This window comes from Curcuma longa, chromosome 5, assembly GCF_044706935.1.
Source record: "Curcuma longa cultivar G26 ecotype Majalengka, Jawa Barat chromosome 5, ITB_CL_G26_1.1, whole genome shotgun sequence".
Taxonomy (NCBI): domain Eukaryota; kingdom Viridiplantae; phylum Streptophyta; class Magnoliopsida; order Zingiberales; family Zingiberaceae; genus Curcuma; species Curcuma longa.
The window spans coordinates 8236718-8260527 of record NC_133865.1 but is presented as its reverse complement, the minus strand read 5'-3'; the positions used below and the strand labels follow the sequence as shown (position 1 = coordinate 8260527).

General features: G+C 36.8%; 4 protein-coding genes and 1 pseudogene across 4 annotated transcripts in view; 2 read left to right on the top strand and 3 right to left on the bottom strand.

Annotated features, from left to right (window-relative positions):
- Positions 1-227: 227 nt before the first annotated feature.
- LOC141829648 (18S rRNA (guanine-N(7))-methyltransferase RID2) lies at positions 228-5759 on the bottom strand. Its single transcript, XM_074717171.1, has 10 exons — positions 5589-5759; positions 4508-4696; positions 4340-4415; positions 3851-3934; positions 3678-3733; positions 2738-2794; positions 2373-2422; positions 2142-2294; positions 1339-1480; positions 228-531 (listed from the first exon to the last, which is right to left on the bottom strand). The coding sequence occupies exons 2-10, from the start codon at positions 4601-4603 to the stop codon at positions 367-369; spliced, it is 879 nt and encodes a 292-aa protein (XP_074573272.1). The 5' UTR covers positions 4604-4696; positions 5589-5759; the 3' UTR covers positions 228-366.
- Positions 5760-8197: 2438 nt separating this feature from the next.
- On the top strand, positions 8198-11391 carry LOC141830154 (KIN14B-interacting protein At4g14310-like). Its single transcript, XM_074717638.1, has 3 exons — positions 8198-10066; positions 10134-10768; positions 10846-11391. The coding sequence occupies exons 1-3, from the start codon at positions 8198-8200 to the stop codon at positions 11375-11377; spliced, it is 3036 nt and encodes a 1011-aa protein (XP_074573739.1). The 3' UTR covers positions 11378-11391.
- Positions 11392-13603: 2212 nt separating this feature from the next.
- On the top strand, positions 13604-14095 carry LOC141829805 (uncharacterized; annotated as a pseudogene).
- A 267-nt stretch (positions 14096-14362) lies between these two features.
- Positions 14363-18647, bottom strand: LOC141829668 (mRNA-decapping enzyme subunit 2). Its single transcript, XM_074717192.1, has 8 exons — positions 18535-18647; positions 17924-18075; positions 17513-17640; positions 16529-16627; positions 15960-16112; positions 15197-15300; positions 15032-15099; positions 14363-14847 (listed from the first exon to the last, which is right to left on the bottom strand). The coding sequence occupies exons 1-8, from the start codon at positions 18612-18614 to the stop codon at positions 14663-14665; spliced, it is 969 nt and encodes a 322-aa protein (XP_074573293.1). The 5' UTR covers positions 18615-18647; the 3' UTR covers positions 14363-14662.
- A 515-nt stretch (positions 18648-19162) lies between these two features.
- Positions 19163-23810, bottom strand: part of LOC141829393 (serine/threonine-protein kinase GRIK2-like) — a 43987-nt gene continuing 39339 nt past the window's right edge. Inside the window, exons 3-13 of the mRNA XM_074716853.1 lie at positions 22912-23198; positions 22141-22215; positions 22017-22061; positions 21318-21392; positions 21102-21189; positions 20900-21024; positions 20153-20248; positions 20003-20069; positions 19810-19925; positions 19649-19727; positions 19163-19549 (exon numbers count right to left, since the gene is read on the bottom strand). Coding sequence (XP_074572954.1) covers positions 19434-19549; positions 19649-19727; positions 19810-19925; positions 20003-20069; positions 20153-20248; positions 20900-21024; positions 21102-21189; positions 21318-21392; positions 22017-22061; positions 22141-22215; positions 22912-23198 — 1169 coding nt within the window. The 3' untranslated portion in view covers positions 19163-19433. The remainder of the gene's footprint in view (positions 19550-19648; positions 19728-19809; positions 19926-20002; positions 20070-20152; positions 20249-20899; positions 21025-21101; positions 21190-21317; positions 21393-22016; positions 22062-22140; positions 22216-22911; positions 23199-23810) is intronic.

Here is a 23810-nt window from a genome sequence, read left to right as displayed (position 1 = left end):
AACAGGTGCCACGTGGAAGCGTGTAACCCATTGAATCGCCTGTGACGATATAGGTTGGCCACGTGGACCTCCTCTGCTGTTCAAGGCTTCGAGCAAAGCCGATAAAATTTGCTTATAAATAAAAAATACAAAAAAAAATATTCGACATTTATTTGTAAAATTTATTCCTTGTGATCTCAATTTCGATAAAGCATGCTCTCGATAATTATGTTGCTTTTTTTATTAAAAAAAAAAGTATAATTACCTCTCATTGCAGTGCAAAAGTTCGACAATTGAAAACGCAGCACCACAGCTATAGAAATTATATGATTACAACAACATTGTCCTATAAAAAAAATTATGCGGTTTCCATGATCCGAAGCTTTGTTAAAATCGAGCCTTGCGCTTTCGAGCAGTGTATGCGGTATCAGGAGGAACATCATATCCTTTATTCCTCATCCGTTCCTTCTTCTTGAAGACCCATTCTCTACCTTTCCCTTTCTTGTTTACCTTCAACTTCTTCCTTGGCCGGTTTCGATCATATACATCAACCTACACCCAACAAAAAATGGAGATTTGAGGAATTTGATTTTTTTTTTGCAGCATTGAGACATGAAAGACTGGATCTAGGGCAATTTACTGCTATTTCTACTGTAAAAATTGAGTAAATGTGCCACTGGATGCTCCAAACTCTGAATAACTTGACTGGCAATGCAAGAAAATTTTCTGGATGAAACCAAATTATCGAAATTGAAATACATTTGAACTAAAGGTAAAGCTTGTAAGTGTCACTAGACTCACTACAAGTAAGGGTCCTTATTCTAACTCGCTATTGTAGGAATTAAATGGCCGTTTAGCTCGGAAGAGTAGGTTCTCTCTAGTCGAAGAGCTAAAAAGTGTAAATATGTGAGGCTAAGCATGGCTCTAAAGTTTAGGCAGAAATTTGAAAGTAGAAAAAAATACACCAAGCTAGACTAACTACTACTACCTTGAGACTCAAACAAAAAAAATGTCAGGATATAATCTGCCATTGCTAAAAGGTCCTTATTCTAAGTTGGTATTGTAGGGGTTTGTTGGACATTAGGCTTAGCATGGCACGAAACCTTAGTTGGAACTTGGAGGCAAAATTTTCGGAATATACAGAGTAGAAAATCCATGCGTATTCCTGCCTACATCACCACTGTCATTTTACGAATGGCAGCTATCTAGATACAATTAAGTCCACTTGAGTCAAGAAAGAACCAAGTGAGAACCAAGTACAAGGGAAATTGGTAGCGTTGCTAAACATTTTATTGCCTAATGTTTACTAAATGATATGAGAATCAATCTAAAAAAGTATGTGAGTCCATGAATTCTTACTGTTTGGTTGTCATCAGTGTCGGCGTCGCTTTCCTTATCTTCACTGCACACCTCACCATTTTCACCTTTTCCCTTCGGTTGGTAAGTTTGAGCTGAGGGCGGACCACAAGTAAGAACCAGATATTCTTTCCGTGCTTTTGAGCTGTAATTGATAGTTGATATTCATTAGACAAAAATACTGAATCGTAGCAGGATAGGAATTGAAGTAGTTTCCTTTGAAATTTGAAGGTAATACATCAAAGACTAGAGAACTATATATAAAAGCATCTTAAGCTCACAAGAGATAAGCCGTGTCGATTAAAACTCAGTTTTAATTTTACAAAATAAAAGGCATTCCCCTTTAGTTGTGATAAAATATTTCCCTCCCAAAAAGTGCACAATGATCTAATTATTTCGTTTATTGAATTTTAGTTGACAGTTTACGAGCCCATTGCTAAAGCTTTGATAGAAAAATCAAGATCAAGCCTTTTACTTTTTCCTTGAAGTCAATCATTATTCCACATTTTTTCTTCAAGAAGTAACTATGCGAGAACCATTTCCTACTTAAATCTGAATAGAGTAGACCACAGATCATACATATAGGATAGGATGCCAAATTTATATATATATATATATATATATATATATATATATATATGCTTGGTGAAAACTGCTATCTGTTCTATGTAAAACATAATATGATTTAGGATGATATTACACGAACTATAGACATCTAAACTATCAGGAGTTGTCAGTGCTGAGGAAGGATGTCATAGGGAAAAATAAGCCAGAAATTTTAAATAATTGAGAATTTAATTATGTACCTATGCGGCCAATCAACAACAATGCCACCAGAAAAACCAGCTCGCATGGCATAAGTTGAGATCATCTCATTTTGATCCCTGTTTTCTGCATAAAGTTGTAATACAGCTCTTGCCCCTCTAGCCAAACATCGATATAATGAGCCAAAGAATGCCCTAAAAGGCACAGTGCAATGAGTTGAGAATAGATGAGAAATGACTTAAATGAAGTGTGTTGTGTAATCAATTGCTTACTTTAGCCTCATTCTTGGCTCATGTGAGGACTTGTCAGCATAGCATAACCACTGAATTTACACACAAATATGATAAGTTTCACTAATATCAATCCTATTTAACTGTTTTGAGAGCAACAGGAGAACAATAAAACGAAAAAAAATTAGAGAGCCAAGTTGAATTTTGTTGCTTTCATAATATTAAAGGATTAGCAGTTGAATGAAGATGATTTTATAGCCACTCCCAATACTTCAAGAAGGACAAACTTCAAGAAAAGCTTGTTCGACAAAATTTACACTAGAATGCTTTTGTCACCCCACCCCACCCCACCCAAAACAAAATATTAGCTTTTTAAGAAAGAAACAGTAGGGAAGAACTTAATGCACCTGGACTGCTGAAATACTGATCGCACCGTCAACAACTCCTGGCCGTAAGCCTAAGCCCTGCAATCAGCCTTTTAGTTAAAATAACTTAACTAAGGAAAATTCCAAGAAACAATTGAGCAAACTTCCAAGTTCATGTGTCAGCACTTCAAGGAAAAATAACATAGGATATCAGACTGAAAATAACATAGGGCATCAAACAAAAACCTCAAACTATCATTTACTAACACTAGACAACCTAAATTCAGAATAATGATAAAATATGAAATCTAGAAGTTTCAAAAAAAAACAGTCCTTACGAATAAGGAAAATCTGCTGAACATGAGTACATTAGTGGTTAAGAGAATCTCAACAAATGAAGTGAAATTAAAATACATGCCCTTGTTCAATTAACCATAATCTTAACCATTAATGCGTATTTTATCTGGGGATCAAATGAAGTTAACAGATACACCATAAGTTTAATCAAGTAATATTGTGAGATGCAGCAACTGTTTCACAAGCAACCCCATGTACAACAAACAAAATTAAGGATTTGAGATTAATCTCTCTGCACACTGATCCAACAATGAAAGGGACATACAATCTTAAACACTCTACTAATAGCAAGAGCAAGAGTAGACATGACAAACCTTAGTAAAACCATTCTTAACAACTGTACACTGACAAATACACAAAATTAATCAGCACTGCAAGGGCTGTTGGATGGTGAATACTAGCTGAAATTAAATTACAACTACTTTTGACAAAATAGAAAAGGATTATAACAAATTGCATTTCCAGCATCAGCATTCAATTGTGTAGCTTCAAAAGGGAAAAAGGTAATGATGTGAAATGTACATACTGCAATGCATGCTCTGTAAGAGATTCTATATTCTCAAAGCCAAGAGTCCCAAATGACATGATCATGATTCTAGGAAGGATAGAGAAAATGAGTATTCACCTGGCCCATATCTGCAAGCAAAAGATCACCCTCTGCTTCACGCTCTAATGCAACATCTGAAGGTAACCACCAATTACACAATATAAATAATGAAAACTTGAACAGCCTCTAAGATTTAAATGGATTTAGGTAAACAAACAAGCTTGATGTAAACAAGAAAGGAAACAACTCACCCAACATTGAACTTGAAATATCATAGCCAATCCAATGGTGCCCATTTTCAGACAGAGTTTCACCACTAAGTCCAGATCCACAGCCTAAGTTATAGAATAAGTAAAAGTGCAAGGAGAAGAATCGACAAAAAAGTATGTGAGTATACATGAAGCAGTCTGAAGCCCAGTGCACTATAATTGAACAACCGACATAGAAGTGTGAGTATTTACCAACATTAAGGGTTACAAATCATAGATTTATATCAGAAATATTCCATAAAATGACAATGGAGTATTTTAGCATTGAAATTCTCAAAACACAGTAAAATCAAGCTAAAACTAGTAAATCCAAGTTAACTCAAACCAAACTCAGTCAGGAAAACAAAAAATTAAATGGTATAAGTTACTAGAACCATAAAGAACTCATCAAATTAATAAATCATCTCATCAAATACAGAGGAAACAGAAAAAGTAAGGAAAATGCACTGTTGAAGTAAAACCCAAACTTACCAATATCTAGCAGAAGCCTGGGTATGCCATCATTCGGTAAGGCAAGTAGTTCAAGTGCTCGCTCAGAGATCTTTGCCTAAAACAGTAGCCATGGAAAATCTTTACATCTAAAATCCTAGAAAAGAAATAAGCATGGAATGAGGAGAGAGGTGAAGAAACAGCACATACTTGGATTTCAATGATGCGAGACGAAGTTGTATACTTGCGTGCCTCCGCCTCATTGTAGAATATCTCTGGCGGGGCTTGGAGCTCTGGACGTGGCATAGCTTTTCTTGCACGCTGTGACACCAACGACTATGCAGAGTTGCGCTGGCCAATAATTGAGCTATCAGCTATATCCAATGCCTGAACCTAAACCTGTATGGATAACTTATTCCAAATGAAAATATATCCTGATAACATAATGCACATTTTCCACTGCAAAACTTATAATTCCATTTATAATCTTCTAAATATTTAAAATTTTCACACAAACCCTATCATAATCAGTCAAATAAAACTAAATGACTGCTAATTAGGATAAATAATAGTCTAAAATGTAAAATAATATTTCTTATTTTTCATTAATTATAATATTTCTAAAAATTAACAAAACTAAGTTATGTCATTAGATAAGAACATCTATGTAAAAATTATACAATATAAAGTTCTATAGCACAGCAGCATAAATACAAAAAAAAAAGTTAAAGAGCATAAATACCACATCTGAAAAAGTTTCATTCAACAAAAAGGAAGGATACTTTTATTCTTGACAGTTCCTAGTGTAAAATCCAACGTAATGGCACCGTAACAGAGAAACACATCATCAAAAGGCATCAGCTATCTCCAAGCAACTCCGAAAAAAAATATGAGAAACAACAATCCTCCTTAACAGCCTATCTACACCTGTGATTTTGAAAACCATAAAACAAGGAGGATATGGACAACAAATGTGCAGTGACTAAAATATAATTGTACAACAATCCTTTATGTTTGTATAAAAATTAAGATTAAAAAGTTTAAAATTTATCCTCGATTCTAACACTTTTACTGAGGTGTACCTGACCGGCTAAAGAAACCCACATACAATCTATACAGCGGATACCTAATAAATGGGCACCCGAAATTCATATTCAAGTAAAGACAGACATCAAATAACAAAAAATGATAACACGAATACAACTAATAACACAAACACAATTTTGACAACAAGATAAAAACTATCTCAAACAAACATGAAGGATTCGACAAACCCAAAGCACATTGATACCTTTCTGTCGCTGATGGAGCTAAAGAAAGAACAGTCGCGAAGTCGACGAGAGACGAAAAGGGCGTGAGTCCCGGTTTTCCGGAGAGGATACTGGCAGGAGCGCCTCGGAGAGCTGCCTAAGCTCGGGTGGGGCGGTGGCGGAGCAATCGGCGAGGCGAGGGAGGAGAAGTTCGTTCGGGAATTCGGCAGAAACAAGCGGCGCGTCGGAAAACCCACCCTCTTATTTAAAACCTAAACCGGTTCATACACTTCTTAACAGATTTACCTATTGGCCGGTCGGACCGGACCGTCCATTATTATTATTATTATTCTCATTTTTTTAAATATCAAAATAGTATTCTCTTTCTATTTTCCATTTTAAAAATCATTATTCTAGCACTATTATATGTTATAATAACTTTATTCGAAATTTTTACAATGTATAATACTTTTATCCAAAATTACTATAATCAAACTTATTATTAATAATCTTGATTAAATTATTCTATTGAATAAAGTTACTAAATTATATATTATAATAATTTTGATTAAATCTATTATGATAGTGCTAAAACAATAATATTATTGAGCCGAAAAATAAGATAAGACAGTTCGACCTTTCTCAGACTTTTTGACCGAACAAATCCAATCTTTCAAATTTCACCCAACTTTTAAAAGGGAAAGGAATGACTGAGGAAAAAGGCCTTTCTCCTGTTTACTTGAATGGAAAACAAGTGAAATGAATTACACAGGTTAAATTTAAAAGAAACAACATGCTATCAATGCCTTTTCTTCCCATTTTCAAGTAAACAAGCCAAATAAAAATCCAATAGTAATTGCATGCCACAGGATCATCATCTATTATTACTCTTTGGCTTCGTATGATCAGCTGTACATGTGACTGTTCCCTCGTGACAGCAGAATTGCCAGCTCTGGTGAAAGAAATCATTGCAGGATTCATGAACAACAACAAGAACTAGTACAGAGAGGGGAGACACCAATCAGTTTAGGCGATCTTGGGGATAAATTCCCCCCTCTTTAAGAATAATAATGTTGTTGATGATGATGAAATCTTCATATTTCCACACAAAACTGAGACTATGAGCACAAAAAAATTGATCATCTGTATATTTACATGCAGTTTTGAAGACTGAGACCGACCACAAACACACTCAAGGGCCCTCAATCTCGGCCCACAAATAGATGAACAAGAGGAGATGGCATCTGCCACAATCACAATGAAGATGAAAACTCTGAGAACTCACAGAAACTGTGGAGGAGCGAGTGAGTACCTGTTAATTTTGGACAGGGTTTGGGCCGCTGGGGACTTCGTGTTTGCTCGACTCAAACTGAGCAGCGGAAGTGGAGCTGTTGGGTCTCTTCTGTGGACGTAGCTTCATGGATGATTGAATCGAAGAAGAAGAAGAAGGTGAGAGCAGAAGCCTGTGGCTGTTGATCTCCAACTGGATTTGAGGTTGCTGGAGCAGAGCAAGCAGGAGGAGGCAGAAGAGAAAGCAAGACAGTAATGCATTTGATCTTCCATGCGTTGCCATGCAGGGTTAAGTTTCAGTTACTGAGGGTTTCAGAGATTTCAGTGTTCATGGTGAACCACTTGAAACACAGGGAGAGAACAAAAGAGAGAGAGAGAGAGAGAGAGAGAGAGAGAGAGGTGAAAAAAAGGGTTTGGATGTTCCCAAGCTGTCAAAAAGGGATTGGTAATGTCTTGTAACCATTGTCTGTTCAAGAAGTGATATAAAAGACAATGGAATGAAGCCATGAATTGTCTGAAAAGCAGAGTGTGGGCAATGTGGGTGCAAAAGTGATCTTCTATTCTACAGCTTTGGGACCCAAAGTAAAACAAGATGCTGGGAGAGGGCTTTATCCAACTTTTGTCCAAAGTCATAACAAAATAAAAGAGACAAAGCACCCAATTCCAGCCTCATCTCTTGGACCTCTATGCAAACCCCAAAGCCCAGCCTTTACTTTGAACACTCTGCTCCTTCCTTCCAATTTGAACACTGAGCTCTCTCTCTCTCTCTCTCTCTCTCTCTCTCTCTAAACTTGAGTTCTCAATTTGATTTTTTTATTATTTAAATGTTTTATATTTTTAAATTCGGTTGACTAATTGGTTATTTATTTTGTTTTGAAAAATTCTGTCTATTTATAAAGTTTAAAAAAATTTAAATGGTGAACATAGTTCATAAATTTTATTTAGATATATTATTCATAATATTTATTTGATTCGTTTATAATACCACATATCTATGAGTTTTGAAGGTGGTTTGTGTATTTAAAGTTTAATTTCAATAAATGAACAAGTATTTTATCATTTTGAATATTAATTTTTTTATAATTTGCTTTGATTAATAATATATTTTAAAAAATAAAATAATTGGATTTGATTTTTTTAGTGAAAAAATGAGCCAAGTTGGGCCGGTTCTTCGGCCTTTTATTTAGATGGGCCTAATCATAATGTCAGCCCATTAAGACTGTTACTTCATTAGGCATACTATTCTCCCGCACGATTCGCAGTTTTAAATTTCAAATCACCCTTTCCTCGAGAGCGCACGCGAGAGAGGAGAGAGAGAGAGAGGGATCTCCAGATCTCGCCGGTGATCGCCGGGATCCAGATGTCGACGCGGCTCAAGGAGAGAGGAGGTGGGGGGAACAAGATCATGGCGTCTAAGCCGAGCAACAAGGTACCACTCCACTCTACCCCCAACGACAAGCGACCTGTCTCCGCTCCCCGGAGGAGCACCGTCGCCATCGGCAAGGAGAACCCCAGGGACGTTTCCGTAGGGAGGACCTGCTCATCCCGTCGCAAGGTCGAGGAGAAGCCAGCACCACCACTCGCTGCCGTACGCTTCTCCACGTCGTCTTTACCGAGAAGTAAGTCCTCCAAACCCTCCGATATGGTGTCTGACCACCGCGGGGATCGCCGCCTCCCTAGGGTTTCCACGTCCGACCAACTGGGAAGAGCTCCGGGGCGGGATCTGGAAGCAGAGGCCGGAGGGCGGAAGAGTTTCGGCGGGATTAGGGTTTCGGGTACGTCTCTGCCGGGGAAGGGGCTTCACGACCAGGGTTTGATGAGAAATGCTGATAGATTAGCGACTGCGACTGGCGGCGTCTCGTACCTTCATAACCCTAAGCCTAAAGGAGATACAAAGTCCTTGGATTTGATCGCAGAGAAACTAGGTCGCAAGAGTGACGGTGATTTGAATGCAAAAGTATCATCGAACTCCTCGAAACAGAAAAATGAACCTCCTTTTCTGGAGAAGAAAGTAACAAATTTGAAGGAAAATGCATCTCTGCAAAATAGTAAGAATAACACCTTTCTGGTCTCAAGTTCAAAGGCTATTGATGGTGAAACCACAAGATTTGTTCCCAGTGGCCTGAAGGACACAAGTTATGCAGTTTCTAATCCGAAACCTCTGGGTCAAACCGATGGAATTGTTGCTCATGCTACATCAAATACGAAGAAGGAAGAGCAATTGGAGCCGTCAAAAGATATAGGACATGATGTTAAGATCAAGGATATTCCCTGTGAGGAGGAGCGTGTTGATTCAGTTCCGAAAGTTGAGGTTGCGCATGGACGATCTGCAAATATTAGGGGTTTTGAGAAGTCAAATGATGATGTCAAAGGTGCTCGAGTTGTGTCCAAATACCCTAGTAAGTTGCATGAGAAGTTGGCGATGTTGGAAGGAAAAGTTCAAAAAATTGCATCTGAAATCAAGCGGACTAAGGAAATATTGGATGGCAACAACCCTGATGATTCAAAGCTTATTCTATCTGATATCCAGAGCCAAATATGTGGAATCGAGAAAGCTGTTGCCCATGCAGTTCGTGGTACTACATCTCAGCAGGATTCCTCTAAAGTCATCAAAGCTAACTGTGAGGATCAAAACAATCGTGTACCTGGTCACGCAGATCAAACAATTATTCCAAGCTATACAGTTAGAGAATTGAAAAATGATGTGGTGGAAGCAAGGTTCTTCCCGCATCATAAGTTACTAAGGGACAGGAACTCATCTGGCATTTTGGGAGGTCATGGTTCAGATCGCAGTGATTCAGATCTCGAAGATGGGTCATCGAGTTCTGTTGGCGAAAATCCTATTGCAATGAAGTTCTTGGCTTCTCTAGATTTGGAGCAAGGCGAACCTAGCAAACATGTGAATTTGGCACCTGAGCATGTGACTGTACAAGCATCTGGGTTTGAGAGAAGCACCTCTGCAGCAGAATATACTTCAAAGAAGATGGTCAGTGACTTTTCCAAAGGGGAAATTGAACTCGTGGCAGATGAAAATTTTGAAGAATTTGACAACATGGAGAAAAAATCTGCATTGATGTTCCATGAACAACCTAAGGGACCTTACAAAGATCAGTTATGTGAGATTGGACAGAAGCCCTCGACTGGCGGATGGTTTGTTTCTGAAGGAGAAGCTGTTCTTCTTTCCCATCATGATGGATCCTGTTCGTATTATGACATAACTAACTATGAGGTGATATATCTTCCCCCTTTTTTTTTAGAATTTCTTGTTTAGACTAACTCACTTTCCCATGTTTCAGTTCAAGGCTGAATACAATCCACCATCGGGCACGTCGAATAATTTGTGGGGTGATTGTTGGTTAATCCGAGCACCAGGTACTGATGGATGTTCTGGGAAATATGTCGTTGCGGCATCAGCTGGGAATGCTTCGGAATCTGGATTTTGTTCATGGGATTATCATACAAGAGATGTAAAAGCATTTTGCATGGGAGATTCAACAGATAACTCCCCATCGCCATGGCCGTCTAGGATACCTCTTGGTTCGCTAAGTAATGCCAACTTGAGACGAAGTAATTCTAATTCTTGTGGAATATCGACTGTCCAACAGCAACAATGGTGGTACAAGCCTTGTGGCCCGCTCCTAATCTCCACTGCTACAAGACAGAAATCCGTCAACGCTTATGATATCCGCGATGGAGAATTAGTAATGAAGTGGGAGACTAGCAGTCCTGTGATTGGGATGGACTACTCGAGCCCTCTGCAATGGCGAAGCAGAGGAAAGGTGATTATAGCAGGAACTGAAGCCATTAGCCTTTGGGATGTTAATTCTCTAAACCCACAGCCGCTATTGTCTGTTGCCTTTTCTGGAAAGAAGATCTATTCACTTCACGTAAACAACACTGATGCTGAACATAGCGGCGGCATTCGACAAAGGTTATTTTCCTCCCCTCGTCGACTTTCATACCGATCATAGATAAATAAATTGCATCTCTCAAATTTGTTAACTACAGGGTGAGTTCATCCGAGGTGGAGGGCAACGATGGTGTCTTCTGCACTCAAGAAAGTATCAATGTGCTCGATTTTCGGATTCCGTCCGGTATCGGGATCAAAGTTTCTAAGCACGGAGGCACAGGCCATTCAATCTTCTCTCGTGGAGACTACATATTCGTCGGGAGCACGGAAGGAAGATTGCCCATCAAAGGTTGTCTGCGATCCCGCATACAGCATTACTCATTGCGCAAAGGAAAGCTCATCACGTCGTATCAACTGCCTGAATTCAATTCCCACTCTCACCACTCTTCGCTGGCTCAAGTTTGGGGAAATGGCAACGCCGTGATGGGCATCTGCGGGCTGGGGCTCTTCGTCTTCGATGCCTTTCATGATGAAAATTCTCAGACCTTTTGCTTCGACCGCGGGAATACAACAGACGTGAAGGAAACGATCGGCCCCGATGATTTGTACTGCCCTACTTTCGACTATTCTGGATCGAGAGTTCTCGTGATATCGAGAGACCGCCCTGCTTCCTGGAGGTATGCATTATGATCAGTTATGAAGAACTAAGCTAAGTTTGTAGTGTAAGAATGCAGTGTTATGTTGCTTTTACGTTTGGTGGTTCTGCAACTGCTGTCTTATTTTGAATGTTTCTATATGCAAGTGAAATTTTAACACTAATTCTTGGATGCCTATATTCTTTTATCTTGTGTGTTACCTTTCAAATCTTTAAAACTATCACTTCGCTTAACGAGGTGATGGTGTGAGAATTCTCAACTCGACACAGATTCAAAAAAACAGTCTATTTTGACATTTTGAAAAAAAAAAAAGAATGTAAAATTGAAAGATAAAAGGAAATCTTCAGTTAAATCAGATTTTTTTTATTTGAAAAAGTTTAAAAATATTTTGAGACAATTAGCGGAATATTTCGTATCCATTTAAAATTAATTTCAGATTTATTGATAGTTGTGTTTGTTTGTCTCTTGGTTGGTTATTTGTGTTATGCTTTATAATCATAAACTTATTATTATAAAACAAATAGCCAAGAGGATTAAATTTTAAATCTACATAATGACACTATTAGAAGGGTTTAATCTTACTGTTTCTCAATGATTAAAATAATAATAATAATAATATATAATAATAATAATATATAGAAGTGTACACATCGTCCCCTAATTTGTTAACAACTCAACTCTTCTAATACCTGGCGTTATATTTCATAACCATCTAATTATTTATCCCGTTGACTAGCAAGTAAGTTCTCGACCTCTCTGCTTCCCGCACTTTGCGCGTCGACACAAATGACCTTCCAAGAATTAAAATAGCAAATAAATAAAAATAATAAAAAAAAACCTATGCAGTTGAATCCTCCTTTCTCTAATTTAATAACTTGAGCTCCTCTCCAACAAATCTTTCGGCTGCTGGAGGAGAGAAGAACGCCACCCACATTGTCTCCTTTCCCATTCTTTCTCCATGCAATTCTTTTCATTCTACTTGTCATTTATCTAATGCCTTGATTTATAGGTTTTTCTTTTCTTTTTTCTTTTTCTCTCTTTTAAATACAAATTAAATTCGATTCGAAGCTAGAGGTACGAGCTTGTTGAATTGTTTTGGTTGTAAATCTGTTTCTTATTCTCTGGTTGCTGTGTTTTTTGCAGTTAGAGTTTGACTGGGTTTGGGCAGCATGGGGACGGGGATGAAGATGAAGAATATTCTCAAAGGCCTTCGTTATATTTCTCAAATATTTGGTGCGTCTTTATCATAATTTATATATATATTTTTTCTAAATTCATGGATGACTATAAGAAGAGAAATAGGAAAAATTAAATTATTAAAATTCACTTTACAAAATTTTCTTGTTTAACAATTTTTTTACTCTCCCAAATAGTTTAACAATTTTGCTACTATGGGGCCCTAAAGCGTAAGGATATTTTTTTCTTCTTCTCATTTTTGTGTTATTTTATAAAATAATGATTAGAATCCGATTATATGATATTGAAATTGGATGAAATATTTAAACAAAAAATGAGAATAATAAAATGGATGTGCAAATGTACAAAATAAAAAAAAATAAAAATATTAAAAAAAAAGTCAAATTACACATATTGAGAAAATTTTAAAAGATGCGTTTAAGATGATACAACTATATATTTACACGTCTAATACATATTTCAGTTAAACGATATGAAATTATAATAAATATGTATATCAAATAAGAAAAAAAATAAATAATAATAATAAATATAATAATTTATTTAAATATAAATGATGATATAATAAAAAATAGATAGTGTTGTCAATTTTTATGTTATTTTAGAAAATTCAATTATATTTACACTCTTCTGCATTAAATGGCCATTAATTGTTTAAAAAAAACAATTTGAAAGGGTGAAATTATTCGTCTGGTAACAGATGAAGAGGAAGAACCGGAGATGCAAATTGGTCATCCCACAGACGTCAAGCACGTGGCGCATATCGGTTGTGATGGTCAGTCCATCAATAATTCTCCTACTTGGGTACGTTAACTACGAGCTCCATTCCATATTCATTTCTAAGATTTTTATTATTTCTTTCCATTTAAAACATTTTATTTTAATACGTAAGTTTATCTCCTTTTCTAAATGCTTCCTAAAATTTTAAAATTATCATATATTGTTTTAAAAAAAAACTTTTTATCATTTTAATTTCTAGATATTTAGTTATTTTAAAATTTACCCTCTAAATCTTATTTTCTACATTTCCGCTACATTTATAAGTATCCATGGCCTCTTCCAGATGACCGAGTTCCGATCGCCGGCGGTCGCCGCCGGTGCGGCTGCACAAAACAAGGCCGTACCAGGTTCATTCCCTTTACGATGTTCGCTCGATACATCGGCCTTTTCTCACTTCGTTTTCACCCGCAGATCCCCACCCGAGCGACGCACCGCCTCCGCGGTCCTCCCCCGGCGGCGACGGCGGATCCACGCGGAAGTCGCGCCGCTCGCAGCCTTCCGGAGGCCGCCCGACAGCGCGTCGAGGGACGCGGCGGCGGCGGCGGCGGAGGAGGGGGTCAAGCAAGGGCGGAAGAAATGTAGCGGCGGCGAGGATGCCCAGGTCGCGCCCAGGAATCCGCAGCGGCGCAAGCCCAAGGGCGGCGCCTCCTCCTCCTCCTCCTCCTCCCACGCCAGCTCCTCGACGCGGCCGAAGGCGGCGAGATCAGGCGAATCCAGATCCGACGAGCAAAGACCCGACGCGGTGAAGCCCGCGGTGGCGAAGGGCGAAGCATAGCGAGGGGAAGAGAAATGACGGTTTCGATTGATAAACAGCGGACGAAATTACGCAGGAGGGAAGAATTATAGGTGCTAATTTGAAAAATGAACATACTGCAGTATAAAATTGTAAACAAGTCCTTTTTTGATAGTAAGTTAAATTAAATTTACTCATTCACCCCCTTAAATTTATCTATTTAGTTTTTTTGATGGAAGAAAGAGATCTGTCTGTAGCGTAAAATTAATCTATAACCAAATATTATGATACTATTATAACAAAATGAAGTCCAACTAATAAACTAACATTTTCGAATTGGTTCCCTTTAATTTATTACACTCGAAATACATTATACTTGTACTAACCGAGAGATATATAAGATCCCATTTATGCATTTATCGATTTTGCACAAGAGCAAACAAGTAGTAAGTACTACACTCAGCATCTGAAGGTTCTAACTGGATAGAGTTAGTTACATATATTTCTAAGTGGAAAGATTTATCAAACTTGAATTCTTCTGCTCATGGCAACCTTAGCATTTGCAAGTGCAATGGAGAATGGAGAATGGTTTGTAAGATGGAGCACACTTCAGTTGGCAGCAAAAGCAGCTTCCATCGCCTGTAAGATACTTGCGGTGTCGAACCTGAAGTTTCTGAAGCTTTTACCAGGTCCGTTATCGACTTTTTGCGGTTCAGATCCAGCTCGAAACAGCGAATTCTCGGGGACCGTTGTTGCGCCTTCAGAACTGTTCTTGGCCTTCCATACACTGGTTCCTGCTAAATTAAAGAGTAAGTATTAAATGAAAGTCTCCTTCTGATAGTTTGAGGTTCATCACTTCTGGGAAAAAAAAAAGGCACTGCACTGCATTTCTAGTTCTCTGAAAAATGCTGGGTGAAACTTGGTGATCGTCGGCGAAAAATGAAAGAAACAGAGAAAAGAAGGTCTCATGCACTGGACCTTTAGAAGATGCATCTGATTTCTGAGTTACTGGAGGCGGATGTGCTATGATCCATGATTTCAGAGCTCTGCACGCAGAAGAAAACAACAGACTCAGTTTCTGAACAAGATCACGTGAATTACTAAAATAGAAATACAGAAACGACGATGGTACGAGATACTGACGACAAGAAGGGAGCAACCATATAAAGCTTCAACCCATTTACTCCGCGTGACATTACTTCATCGCCAGCTGGTTGAAGTTCGTCGATCCGGTGCCATGAGATTTCCTACATGAGACAAAAGAAACTATTTTGAATAACAATGAATAAGGTTCTGCATGTTAATAATTCCACATGAGACAATATTATTGGCTTATCCAAGTGATAGCAAAAGGAATATACAAGCAAAAATATACCACAAGCAGATCTAGAGCACAAGGCATATCTAGGAACTGAATGATAAACAACTAACATACTGACGATTGAGAAAGGAAGTTGTCTTAGATAGATTTCCCAAATTATAATAAATTGCAAAACAAACATGACGAATCAGCATGGAAGCAAGAATGACATTTTGTTCTGCGTAACAGATTTCAGTTTACATATGGTTGTTTTTCTCTGTTGTTAATTGTCCATTACCGTGGATTTTCTGAAGAAAAGAAGGAAATGCTAATGATAGCAATAGAAAAAGAAAGGTAAAGTTAATTGCAGAACTATCGTAAGTAAAATCAAAGCAAAGAACATTAGAAAGGAAAAATAATCCTAAAGCTATATAGTTGCTACCAAAAACATGAAAAGCTTAGTCTGACTTGGCTTTTTGTGAAAGCCTAGACAAGTAGGTTACTCGTAGAGATGCAAAGTAGACAAGCAGATCTTGCCAATCTATCAAACGATGCAAAAATTTATTGATCAAAGGATAATATTAGAAAGTTTGCATTATTGCATACGCTGATCTCTTTTTTTGTTAGAGGAGCAAAAACTGTGTCCTCCTTGACTCCAGTGACTATGTAAAGTCGCACCCTTTGCTGCCCAATTACTACTTCAATATGGTCGTCCATATTCAAAAGCTTCGAAACATCAAATCCTGTTTCTTCAAGGACCTGCATTAATCATTACGTGAGCAGAAAATTGAATAAATTATACATGAAGCCAACCTGAACAAACATGTAACAGAAATAAACAATACTACAAAATGAAGAAAGCAGAAGATGAATGAACTAACAAACACGTAATAGAAATAAACTAACACTACTACAAGAATGAATAAATAAACCAACAATACTGCAAGAATGAAGAAATTGGAAGATTTGGGATGACAACTGATGAGCAGGAGTATGATAATAATTTCTCCAATAAATTTCTGACCAAAAATATTAGTAAGTTTGCATAACCATTTCTTTGAATTTTGCATAAAAACTACATGTTCTGGTATTGCTGCAGTAGCACACATTCTTTTATTGTCAAACCTATAAAGAAATACTTCAACGAAAGGCAGAGTGCCAGGATATGGATTTACTTCACGGACTGCACATGTGTGATCTTCCTCATCTTTGCTCTTTTTACCGCGAGGAAAACTCCAACTTGCTCCAGATTTCCAGCCCTTGACAAGTAAACACTGAAAAGATCCATTACCAGATATTAGATGAACAACTAGTCTCAGCTATATGATCAATCTGTAGATGCTTCACATAAAAAAAATTAAAAAAAAATTGCCAACCATCACTTGAATAGAAGTGTTCCTGTAACATAGTGATATTGATATTGATATTGATATTGTGACATAAATAAGAAATGATGGAGTGGGTAATGTACAAAATGATTGTCTCTTCACAACTCTATTCATGAACCGTTTGTCGATAGCTTTATCAAATCCTTCAGAGCTTCACATTTCACTAAGCTATATGACAAGTTAGGCAAGATTGACACCCACAGTCCAGCTAAAGGACTGTTCGACTAGTTTATTTTATTATTATTGCTAGACAACTTTATCAAGTTGATTGCATGGTACATTGTATCCCACCTCCTCTTATATGTAGAGGTGACTTACTCAAGAAAACCTAAGAAATATTTTCCCTTCATCAAACTTTTTAATATTTGCAAGCAACAATGAGTACCTTTCCCAAGAAAATAAAAGAATGGTTTTTTGGTCAAAGAAATATAAGCTTGATATGAAAGATGTATTATCAATAAAACTGCAGTTGTATGCATAAGTAAACTATTTGGGCAAACTACATGGACCTTTGTCTGTTTGAAAGATTTGACAGTTTTATTGGTTAACAATTGGTTACGAAACTATTTTCTTTCTCCTAAACTTCAGAATGTAAAATGAATAATCAACATATAAACATAGCTATACCCAATTGAATAAAGTATTTGCTTCAAGGTTTCTATGATAAGTTACTAATGTAAAACAACAAGATGCTGTTATCTTCATTTTTCAATGGAGCAGAACAAAGACTGAAGAGAGCCAAGAAATAATAAACTGCCATTTGTAACTTACCCTGTCATAAGATTCATCCAAAATGATTGCACCAGTCACTGGAACTCTAAACTTGTAAGAAGTGAAGTCCTTGTATATGTCATCAATATGTGCAATATATGGTCTTAAAGCAGCACAACTCTTAAACACTAATTATAGTCAAAGAAAACTGTACCATGATTTGAGAAGAATATGTAAGGTGCATAAGAATGGTAACCTATGAAGAGAGCCCAAATAAGTAGAAACCTGGAAGAGAAATCATTGAAGAGAATATATCTACAAGTCATGAACCAATTAACACATAATCTACAAAAGCAACCAAATCTAACAAACCCAGCCACTTGCAGGGAGAAGAAGATAAATACAACAGAAAAATCAAGTTCGTACATGAGCTTCAGCATATAATAAAAACATTCACATTTTACAGGATACTAAGAGAGGTGAATTCCCTGAAGGAAAGGGACTTTAGAGAAGGATTCTGTTCCACCGAATTGTCTTCATAGAACCAGTGTGCTTGCTCCAGAAGGAATAAGATTCGCTCGAACGACTCCAGATCTTCTTTTGGGACGTTCAACACAAATCGACTGCAGACGACACAAGTGTCAAACAAGGGGGAAACACGTTCATGCTGGCTACCAGGTGAGAATAAAACTTTGAAACTCAATCAACAAAATACAGCAACAGGCAACAAAATCAAAAATAAAAGAATCGATCATCAAGCAAGGTTACAGTCAATAACTTATATCCAGTCGATTAACAATAGATGATTGAGACCTACGTGAAGAAAAAGTACCGAGCAGTATAGTTTCCAACAACCATTCCCAAATATACACAATAACATACTTCAGAAGAAGGGACCTGTAAATCCGTTGAAAGAAAATTTTTTTCGCAACTTACCTGTTATGCAATGCACAGAAATGCATATTACAACCATCGAAATCAACGGCGGTGGTATTTTACTAGGGGAAAAAAAAGAATAGAGAACGAACCCTAACTAGAAAATACACGAGAAAGCAGAAGGAATGACCGATAGAAAGAAGCACCTGCAGAGATCGTCGAGGAGCTCTTGAGGAGGAAGAAGATTCCTCATGGTGGAGCTCGATGACCTACTCGGCGCTGCCATACACACCTCTCTGCTCTCTGTCTCTCTCCAAAGGGAAAACCAACCGAGAAAAAGGACAACCGTTTTAACAATTACGACCCTCAAATATATATATTCACCAACATAGTACTTCAACTTAGGAAAATTGCACTTCAACCCCACTGAAACTTTACGTTAGTTTTCATTTCCACATTTTCCCTTTAAGTTTAAAAATCTTCAAAATACTTCCATAGTTTTTCTTTTACTTTACGAATTTCTACATTACATTGAATATGAAATTATTTTTTATCTAATATAAAACAAAAAACATAAACTATGCAGTTAATTTGTTTATCATAAGATCATAATTTTTATTAGTAAATACCATTATAACTTTTTTAGTGTCGATTATTAATTAGTAGCTTCGTTGTTAACAGTTTTTTTTTCAAAAAAAAAAAAAAAGAAGAAGAAGAAGAAAATGATACAAGTTCTAAAACGACGCTTAAAATTCTAGAGGCATTTTCCCTTTTAAAAAAAACAAAAGTTACAGGTAGTGAAATGAAATTTCACACACTCACAAGTCACAAGTACAAGAGAAAATGGCATTAAGAACACTTGCATTGAACGACCTTCTCAAATCATATCAACACCATCCCATAGCAAACAGGTTAAACACAAATTTCCACCTTAAAAAAATGAATGAAAGAGATGGATAAGCTTGTATAACACAAACTTATTCACTGTTGATACAATCACTTTTTTTTTATGCTTTTTGGTTATAATTCTCACAGTCCGCTTACAACCCCTAAATCAGATCAAACTGTTGCGCAGTTTAAATTTGTGAGTCCTACACTAAGGTCTTCAAGTAGAAGACTTTAGCCTGCTGCACCTACACAAGTACTGTGGGATTGGACCATCATCACCGATGACCCAAGGATGCTCCGATACGGCACGCAAGGTGAGCCGAGCTTTAGGATCTGCGAGGCAAAATATCAGGAGTAGAGAAATGGGAGGAAGAATTAGGATGGTGATATAGATTATGAAGAAAGTATTGAATAAATGTTAGCAAGATCAACCTTTGCAGAGAAGGCCTTCGATTAAATTTCGCAATTGTGGATCTACTTCGCCAGGAATAATCAAGGGATTGTTGACGATCTACAACAAGAGCTAGATTTTTCAGTTGTGGTTCAGTTAAAGCAAGGAAAGCAAAAATGATTCAAGAGTAGTTTGTGTGCACCTGATCATATGTGTCCTGGAGGGTTTCTCCTAGAAAAGGATACTGGCCAAAGACCATGCAATATAAGGTAACACCAACCGCCCATGTATCAGCAGCCTTACCGTGATAGGTAACATCTGTGTGGAAATCGGAGATGAGATGATGTATAAGTTTCATGTGGATAATTGTTAGAACATGATATTGTCATTCATACCTAGACAACATTCAGGTGCCGTGAAAACAGGAGTCCCAGGCGATCTCCGAAGTACATCATTATCATCCTGCAGTTCATCCAGGCTTGTATGAAATGGCATAAATATAAATGTAAGCACAGTGGTTTGAGTTAATAGGTTCCAAATAATACCTCAAAAACTTGGCTAACACTGAAGTCCCCTATCTTTATATTGTTGCTTCTAGTCACCAAAAGATTATCAGGTTTAAGATCCCCATGGATGACATTCTGAGATTCAGAGGAGAAGCTTGTCACAGCAAAATTCAACAGCCGATCACATGAAATAATCTATCAGAGTAATGTTACTACAGACTACACAACTACACAAGCAACATTCCCAATCTTGATCTGGTAACCTGAGGCCTTCACATACTACAGAAACGTCCACTTGCGGAACTAAATCCTTTTTTTTTTCATCCTTCTAACCTCGTGGATCAAAGTTTCTCCTAGCCGAAGATGAATTTTACAATTCACATCTGTATGATTCTTAGTATAATAAAACATCATTGTCAGTATGAGTACAATATTCAGCATGAGCTTGATTTCAGTGTTCCAGATGAGCAGAGGAACCAAATTGCTAAAGAAAGCTGTCACGTAAGAAAGAATGGAAAGAAAAGAAAGAAAAAAAGCCTTCTTATGTGTGCTCACTAGGAATATGTTCTTCATCCATTAACCCTTTGCCAACTTTAGAAGCATAACACAAAAGAAATTTATTAAAGAATCAAATGCATTGTGCAAAAAATAGAAAAATTAAAGGAAAAAAAGATCTAAAGTTATGATTTCTGTAGGTCAGCAGGTGTCCAAAATGGTTGCAAAATCAATGAAAAACTTGTCTTACTACAAGTTTTAAAGTGATTCTTGGTACTCTGCAAGTCTTACATGAGAGTGGAGATACATCAGACCAGCAACTATGTCTCGCAAGTATCTTCTAGTTGTGCTTTCCCCTAAGCAATTAGCTGCTCCAGAGCCCTCAAAATTCCACTTACCTTCAACATATTCTAGCACTGCGAAAGGATAGATGACCAATAGGAAAATTAATGTCATAAGTAACAACAACCAAATAATAGTTGCGAGAGGATACCCATGTAAAAGTTGTCTGTGTTCAGATCATCAATGACCTCAATGAGATTAACTATATTTGGATGATCCAACATTTTCATGATTGCTACCTGCAGAACCCTTATTGCTCAACTATAGATAACAGATGAAAACAATACTTGCATCTATAGTTTGGGAAAGATAAGAAATGCTACGGGGAAGATTGCATTTAGAAGCAATCTGCAAGAATCATACTAACCTCCCGAAGAACATCATTCATTGCAGTTTCAGAAGGAGCCACATGCAACTTTAACAAATGTGATTTGTGGAAAATCTGCAATATTAGCAACCAGCATGCTTAATCAATTCTGATTTTCTGTGGAAAATAAGCAATGTCATCATAAGTAATGCAGATAGTGAATGAAAAATAATGGAACACATGTATTTGAACAGAACCCACATGTTTAATTAATGGAATGATTCAATTATTGAGAAATTTCTGTTTTCCTCATTAACCCTGCATAAAGTATTCTGTGGCATAGTTTTCATAAAGCCTGGAAAAGAGATCGGAAGGAGAAATTTCATTACAAAAGGCTCAGAACATATGAGAATGTGATTTTTCAGCCAAGACAGTTAAAGTCTCAGACAACTCAATTATTTGGTGTGTATTATTCAAGGGACAAATCAATCTGATATTCAGGATAGGAACCAATTTTGAATGGTTTTAGGTCATACTAATTACAAAATGCTAGGCATTGTATCTATGACCAAGTTTAACTTCTCCATAATCTAAAAACTATATTGCCTTGAGAGCAGTAACTCTGTAATGAGGTAAGGATTTCTATCTTCAATAGATGGTACAACATTTCCAAAAAGTGGTATTTGTTATTATATATTTTTTAATTCTGACCTTACAGACTAAACCAATTTAAAGGATTGATAATAATGATTTTGGTACCTTGATTGCATATTGCTTCCCATCCTTGGTGCTTCTGTATAAGACCTGTTCATTTGCAAGAACATTTTCTTTACACTTCAGAGCAAATAGCTGCAAGATACACCTAACAGTATGCCAAGCTTACCACTTTTCCATAACTACCAGAACCAATCTTACATTGCCGAACATATTCATTGATCATCTTGTTACCATCATCATCCTAAAGTGCATTAAAGAAATATAATGTTCAGATTGCAAGACAAAGAAACAAAAAAGAAGTGGAGGTTAGTTGGCATCTTTTGTCACAATCATGGAAGACTCAGGGTAAAGCCGTCCTAGATATCTGTGGCTAGTGAGCTATTCGAATACATGTAACTTGATATCATTTTGTGAACAATATAGCACTGTAAGCATCAGATCAACTTTTAACCATGAAACATGAAAGGGCAATGACAATGAACCCAGAATAAATAGGGAATGGTGCTCTACTTCCCTAGTAAGCAACTAAAGTTTATAAGTTTATTTCACATAAAGGTAAGAGGAATCATGTAAGGATGTTTAAAAATATATATCAACATCAACAAGCCATATTAGTTTCAATAATGTTGAAAACCTATGTTGCTAAGAAAAAAATTTGAGGTGAGGACTTAAATTTATGGTTATCAAGCAGACCTATAAGAGTTTCTGCTATCACATTGAGATAACTCACAAAGATAGTAAGTTTTAAAGTCAACATGAAGAACCAAAGAGTAACTACCATATGGAGGAAAAATCAGAAGTTAAGAAATAGAGAAGCTTGCCATAAATCATAATGTGATCCAGTTAAAGAATACAATGACTAGATGTTTACCACATCTCTACCTTATTTGAATGGAACAACCATTACTTCAATGCTATCAGAAAATCTAAACTTTACCTCTGAAAGAATAACCCTTCGAGTTTCCTTTACTGGGACTTCCCTGCATATCAATCCATTTTGAGCTCTCCATAAGAGAATTTCTTCAGAATGCTTAACAACATGCTGTGAAGCACTATCACTGTCATAATGATGGTTCCCATTGTCTCTGTTGTAAAATATACCATCATGATCATCCATGTTTTCTGGCAAAAAGAACTCTTGGAACGGAGCACTAGAGCGTCTGAAAGGGATAAGGTATCTCTGTGGCTTTCTCAAAAATCCAAAGCAACCACAGCAACCCATACCTATTAGATCAGAAATCTAGAAGTTATTCCAAAACATGCAGAATAGCGAAAGTAAAGAACATAGAGAATGTTAGAAGAGAGGATCATATGCCAACTACCAAAACTAAGTCATCTCAGAAGAAAACTATGATAAATAAAGTTTTTTGCCCCTTAGAATCACATAGTTGAATCTGCTCTATGGAAGACTAAGGTATCTAGCGAAACATATAGTAAATAAGAGAGTTTACGAGCTTTGAATTAGAAGATAAAACTGCATATGTTCATAAACTAGAAAAACACAGGCATAAGTACATAATTTGAACAAGGCGATTAACCTGCTAAAAAAAATGGTGAACTGTTTCCAGTAATGCTCAAACACCTATCACTCTCTAGGTAAATTTTCCATTTTGCCATCAGAGATTAAAAATTAAAAAGAAAACCTCAGATTTTCATTTTTCGATAAGCAATAATAAAGGATTAACGAATATATCTTTCTCAAAATAATAGCTTGTAAATATAACAACGAAGACATTGGTGACAGATTTTACATGAAAAATAACATTTATCCCATACATGTTTCTTTTTAAGATTTTTTGAGGCTTTATTTTTCACAAGGACAATGCCATCAACTCA